Source organism: Micropterus dolomieu, linkage group LG01 (genome assembly GCF_021292245.1).
Source record: "Micropterus dolomieu isolate WLL.071019.BEF.003 ecotype Adirondacks linkage group LG01, ASM2129224v1, whole genome shotgun sequence".
In the NCBI taxonomy this organism is placed as follows: Eukaryota; Metazoa; Chordata; class Actinopteri; order Centrarchiformes; family Centrarchidae; genus Micropterus; species Micropterus dolomieu.
Window position 1 is genome coordinate 11,080,488 of NC_060150.1, and position 5,709 is coordinate 11,086,196.

Consider the following 5,709-nt stretch of genomic DNA (forward strand, 5'->3'; position numbering starts at 1 on the left):
CTTTTACTAGTAGTATGTATTGTCAGGTGTAGATCTCGTGCTGTATTTGATGCTCTGTTGATGCTTGTGTGTTGTTCCTCAAATGTAAATCTTTTCTTCTCTTTGGATAAAAGCATCTGCCAAATGAGTAAATGTAAATATGTCCGCCCCCAGCTGCTGGCATGATGATTCACACCTACTGCGAAGCCAATTCCTCCATCTCCCTCACCTGGGTGGATGAAGGCATCTCCCCCTGCTTCTACTTCACACTGGTCCCCGCCATCCTGCTAACTATCGCCTTCTTCCTCGGCACCATCCACTGCGTGTGCTACCAGAAATATGGCACAGCAATGGAACCCAAGTTCGTCCCACGCTCCCTCCTCTTCAGTTTCCAGCTGGCCATCTCCGTCCTTCTCCTGGTCCAGTTTCTGAGTGGGTTGGTCTGGCGGGCTGCCAGCGGAGCAGAGCTCCCAGGCTATGTGCTGTTGTATGGCTGCTTCTCTGCGCTGGGCTGGGCCTGGGCTATAGCCCTGCTCAGGGTGGAGAGACATAGGGTCCTGGTGATGGACCGGACAAGGGGCCACAGCACGGCCCTGCTGCTGTTCTGGGCTGTGGCTTTCTCAGCCGAGAACCTGGCCTTCATCTCCTGGTACAGTCCTCACTGGTGGTGGGGCCTGGAGAACACTCAACAACAGGTGAGGAAAGGTCGAATATCACATGAGATCCATTTCTTTAAATCATCATTTTGAAAATATAACCCCCAAAACACGTAGTGTAGCACAAGTCTCTGTTTATAGACTATTTTCCAACTGGATTTAGTCAAAATATTGTACACTGGATACTGCATTGTACAGTAGTGATTATGTCACACTGTTGTCTGTACCAGCATGCATCTTGTGTTTTGCGGTTTATCTTCATTCCTGTCAAATCAAGATTAAGTTTAGGTAACTTTATTTCTCTAATGTTGATCCAAGAATGCGCTGATAGTGTATGCCCTCATTCTGCATTAAGATAAAACTCTTCATTATCCTTTCTGTTAAAGTTTTAGAATGTAGACAATGTGAGTTTTAACAGTCAAACGGGCCAAAGTGCATCCTGTCCTGTTTCAAGTACTACAACAAACAACCAACCAAGGGAGACAAGTTTAACAAGATGTGCAAGACTAGAACCTTTTTTGCTGAGTCATTGCGCAGTGTGACTTTCATATCTCCTCCCACACTGAGCCAGTTGCAGTAGTTTCCACATTGTGGTTGTATAATTGTAAGCATGACTTCACATTTGTATTTTTTAAAGGATTTATCTGTGCTTAACTTAAAATGTTGTTTTTTAAGATGCAGTACTACTCCTCAAACTGTTTGTCCTGTGTTTTTACTCAATTTTATACCTATTTTACAGGTTCTCTTTATAAAAACAATAAATATATATTCTATCATCTGTAATTGTAACTTGTATAAGATATGGACCAAAATTATTCCGAGGGTTGCTCATTGTATAAAACAGGACACATCTAATGCAGTAAACAATGTAGTCATTTTCTCATACACAGCTGTGTTATGACCAACACTCCACTTTTGCACGCTGATTAACTGCATTGTGGTATCCATATTGATTTTTTTTTTTTTATTGCCTATGAACCCCTCAGGTGCAGTTTGCCCTGTGGCTGATGCGCTACATTGGCACCGGGCTGCTCTTCTTCATTGGTCTCAGAGCTCCAGGGCTGCCACGCAGACCATACATGCTACTGATAAACGAAGATGAGCGGGACATAGAGAGCAGCGGACAGGTAGTGTCGCACAAATGGCTCTTGAAAGTTGTGCCAACATCTGTTTTAAACCAACGTCAGCTCGTACTTTATTGTCGGCTTTTTTCCTACCGTTTTAACTTGTTTCAGTAAAACCTGTGACGCTCCTATTTGGCAACAGTATTTTAAAATGTCGCATCTCAGGCATGCCTTCTATTCCACTGTTATACGCCATGCACTGCTATGTTTGGTATTTAATATATTTCTCCACCTCAGAGTCTTTTGGGCAGAACAGAAGAAAACCAGTCCACCTGGCAGGGTTTCAAGAAGAAAGTCCGCATGCTTGTTCCCTACATGTGGCCCCAGGGCAACATCTTGCTACAGCTACTGGTCCTCTTCTGTTTGGGGCTGATTGGGATTGAGAGAGCTATCAATGTCTTTGTCCCCATTTACTACAAAAATATTGGTGAGTGTCATATCTTTTTACACAACCCTGTAGACTTAAATGTAATTTTATTTCAGAGCTGGTCCTTAAGGTAAGTGGCCTGTTTCTGCAGCTACATTGCTGCAACAAGCCTGAGACACGAGCTAAGAGTGTTGTTTATTTATTCAGTTTGAGCAACATACAAACATGCCAAATTACAATGCTGAATATACACGTCGTGGCTTGTAGACAGACTTATCACGATAAACACACGGTGTTCCTCTGGATGTGTGATGTGATAAAATTGAGAAATCCCTCTCCTGATTACTTAGTGCCTCCAGAGGCCAGAGAATAATATAAGATACCCTGGTGACAGAGGACACCTTCTGAATTTTTCATGTCTCATTTATCATTTTGTTCTACCTTTTATCTTCAAGCAAAACACCTGACCGTCTGACTTTTTTCTAATTTACCTTTATGTCTTTGTCCCTCTCTCAGTGAATGAACTGACTGATGGCAGCAGCTGGCACACTCTGTCTATGACAGTGTGTGTTTATGTCCTGCTCAAGTTCATGCAAGGCGGCGGGGCAGGTAGGATTAACTCATTCATGTCCTGGATGCATTATGTAGAAAGGTAGCTTTGCAGCATCACAGAAAGGCACATTTGATTTCTATCTCAAATCACATTTTAGAAAGTCTCTGAGGTTCACCATTACCTTCTCCTCTTCCCAGGTGCCTCGGGATTTGTCAGCAACATGCGCTCTTTCCTGTGGATCAAGGTGCAGCAGTACACCAACCGCTTGGTTCAAGTGCAGCTGTTTTCCCACTTGCACTCCCTCTCCCTGCGCTGGCATCTGAGCCGCAAAACCGGTGATGTGCTGAGAAGCATGGACCGCGGCACCTCCTCCATTAACAGCCTGCTCAGGTTAGATTGGCCCCAGATATGTGATGGAGGATTATAAAAGTTGGAATAATTAATGAATTCAACTGTTTAGCTAGTCAATATGAGAGCTTGTCAAATCATGTGGCAACTAAAATGGCTTCTAGTTTTGCGGTAATAATTGCAGAAGATTATATACACATAACCTATAACATATTATTGAATTTGAAGAGAAAATTCACTCTGTCCCTTTTCCCCCCACAGCTACATAGTGTTCAGCATCTTACCAACCATCGCTGATATTGTCATTTCTATCATCTACTTCATCACTTATTTCAATGCCTGGTTCGGCCTTATTGTCTTCATCTGCATGACCTTGTACCTCAGTAAGTAGTGCATGTTCACCCATAGCTATCCAAATTTCCACTGAATTTAGTTCATAATATTAAACAATGTAATTACTCATAAATGGTAACATTTTCCCTGAATTTTTTCTGATTGCCTGATGATATTTCCACCAGCTGTGACCATCATCATCACTGAATGGAGAACCAAGTACAGGCGAGACATGAATCAGCAGGACAACAATGCCATGTCCAAGGCTGTGGACTCCTTGTTAAACTTTGAGACGGTACAGCAAACATTTTGATGAGCCATCTGACTTTTGGTTCTTTTAAGTAGTAGCAGTTATTCCAAGATGTCACATTTTGTTTCTCTTATTTTTATGTTGTGCCTGTTCAATAGGTCAAATACTACAATGCAGAAAACTATGAGGTCAGCCGTTACGAGGGTGCCATCTTAAAATATCAGGTAAGTCAGAGGTAGTACGTTAATTTGCAGTCATCAACACTTTGCATCTTAAAACATCCTGTAAATTAAAATTATTATTTATAACCTGGATCATTTATCAAAGACGTTAATTATTTGTACACAATACCAGCAGCCTGGTATTGAAAGCTGTTAAACTTAACTGAGCGTTATAAAAACCCAGCCTCCACACAATCATTGCTACTAGACGGATATGTTCATGTGCTTACTTTGAAAGATGCCAAAACAAGCCTGGAGGAAAGCTCGGCCCTGTCTGTATGTGGCTATCTCTGCTTTTGAGATTGCTATGAGCGCCAAGCTCCACAAGTGGAAGCAAATCATCAAGTTGCCCAACAGCAGATGGCCAAACCCCTCCAGGAAATATGATTATTAAGGGCTGGTTTAGTTTAAAAACAAATTCAAGAAGAAAAAGATGAATATATATAACACAGTTGTTTCCAGCAAGAACACACACATATGAATTCTAGTATAGTCATAATAGAAGATTAATAGAAGATTACATATGCGCTATATATATATGTGTGTGTGTGTGTTAATGCCCAGTATTATCTAGTTGTTTTTTGTGCTATAATGCAGTGCTTAGAAAATACAAAATTTAGTGGAGCTAAGAACAATTTGGAAGCTGAAATGAAGAACATCTGGTCTACATCAAGCAGATCATGAAAACCTGTACAGGGCGTTATTGTTTAAAACTAGAAGATAATTTTGGTAGCATCAAATCTGCATTTATAAAAGCAGTAGTGAAGGAACTAGTCTTCTGATGTGGTTCCCAGTATTGCTCTCTCCTATTGTTACATGTCAGTAGTTGTATGTGGAGGCTGATAAAATGTGTATTAAAATATGTTACCAGCCTATACAAGCATGCAGGCAACGGTTCTTTACTCCTCCTGTTTTTAGGTGTCTGAGTGGAAGACCCAGGCGTCCCTGGCCTTGCTCAACCAAACGCAGAACCTCATCATCGGATCAGGCCTGCTGGCCGGTTCCCTACTCTGTGCCTACTTTGTGACTGAAGGAAAGTTTATGGTACTGATTACATCATATCTTTTATGATACTGAAATTGCCATTTATCGACGTCATTATTAATCCAAAATGTTTCTTTGAATTTGCTTATGTTGCTTATGTTATTCTATGTTCTCCAATCTCTACTAGAACCACCTGTTGTAAACGAACACTTCTAAAATGACTTGCCTTGCCCTGTCTTGAAATAAGCTCAAATGTATTATATGTTTAACTGATAACAATATGAAGAATAACAATGCTAATATGTATTGATCCATTCAGTATGACTGATAAAAAAAAATCCTCTTATCATAGGTTGGAGATTTTGTTCTCTTTGGTACCTACATCATCCAGTTGTACACCCCCCTCAACTGGTTTGGAACCTACTACAGGTAAGAAGAGGCAGAAACAGCTTAGAAATGCATCCATCTGCCTTAAATGTTCTTACCTGTTCATTTTTTTCCCGCAGAATGATCCAGAAATCTTTCATTGACATGGAAAGCATGTTCAAACTTTTTGAAGAAGAGCAAGAGGTACTTTGGAAACTGGCAAATGATTGGACTGTGTTTTCACTTTATAATCATCATTCATAAGTATAATCTATATTTTACATTCTCTATATTTGTTCACTTGTGCAGGTGAAAGATGAAGTAAATGCTGGGAATTTCCTCTACAAACAGGGAAAAGTGGAGTTTGAGAATGTTTACTTCAGCTATGCAAATGGGTTGGTTCACATTGGATTTAGATGCCTGATTAGAACTAAGATTGCTTAAAGTTGATGTAAGCCAACGTGTAGAGAAATAAGTTTTATTTTACAATACTCCATTCTTAGATTTCTTTACTGTTTTACAGGAAGG

At 40.6% G+C, this 5,709-nt stretch overlaps 1 protein-coding gene across 1 annotated transcript in view; it reads left to right on the plus strand.

Annotated features, from left to right (window-relative positions):
* The first annotated feature begins 157 nt into the window (after positions 1-157).
* The window catches only part of LOC123975387 (ATP-binding cassette sub-family B member 6-like), a 9,844-nt gene continuing 4,292 nt past the window's right edge, over positions 158-5,709 (plus strand). The window contains exons 1-12 of the mRNA XM_046056847.1: positions 158-674; positions 1,622-1,762; positions 1,997-2,186; positions 2,643-2,735; positions 2,877-3,069; positions 3,289-3,410; positions 3,546-3,655; positions 3,769-3,834; positions 4,750-4,875; positions 5,168-5,244; positions 5,322-5,385; positions 5,491-5,576. Coding sequence (XP_045912803.1) covers positions 162-674; positions 1,622-1,762; positions 1,997-2,186; positions 2,643-2,735; positions 2,877-3,069; positions 3,289-3,410; positions 3,546-3,655; positions 3,769-3,834; positions 4,750-4,875; positions 5,168-5,244; positions 5,322-5,385; positions 5,491-5,576 — 1,781 coding nt within the window. The 5' untranslated portion in view covers positions 158-161. The remainder of the gene's footprint in view (positions 675-1,621; positions 1,763-1,996; positions 2,187-2,642; positions 2,736-2,876; positions 3,070-3,288; positions 3,411-3,545; positions 3,656-3,768; positions 3,835-4,749; positions 4,876-5,167; positions 5,245-5,321; positions 5,386-5,490; positions 5,577-5,709) is intronic.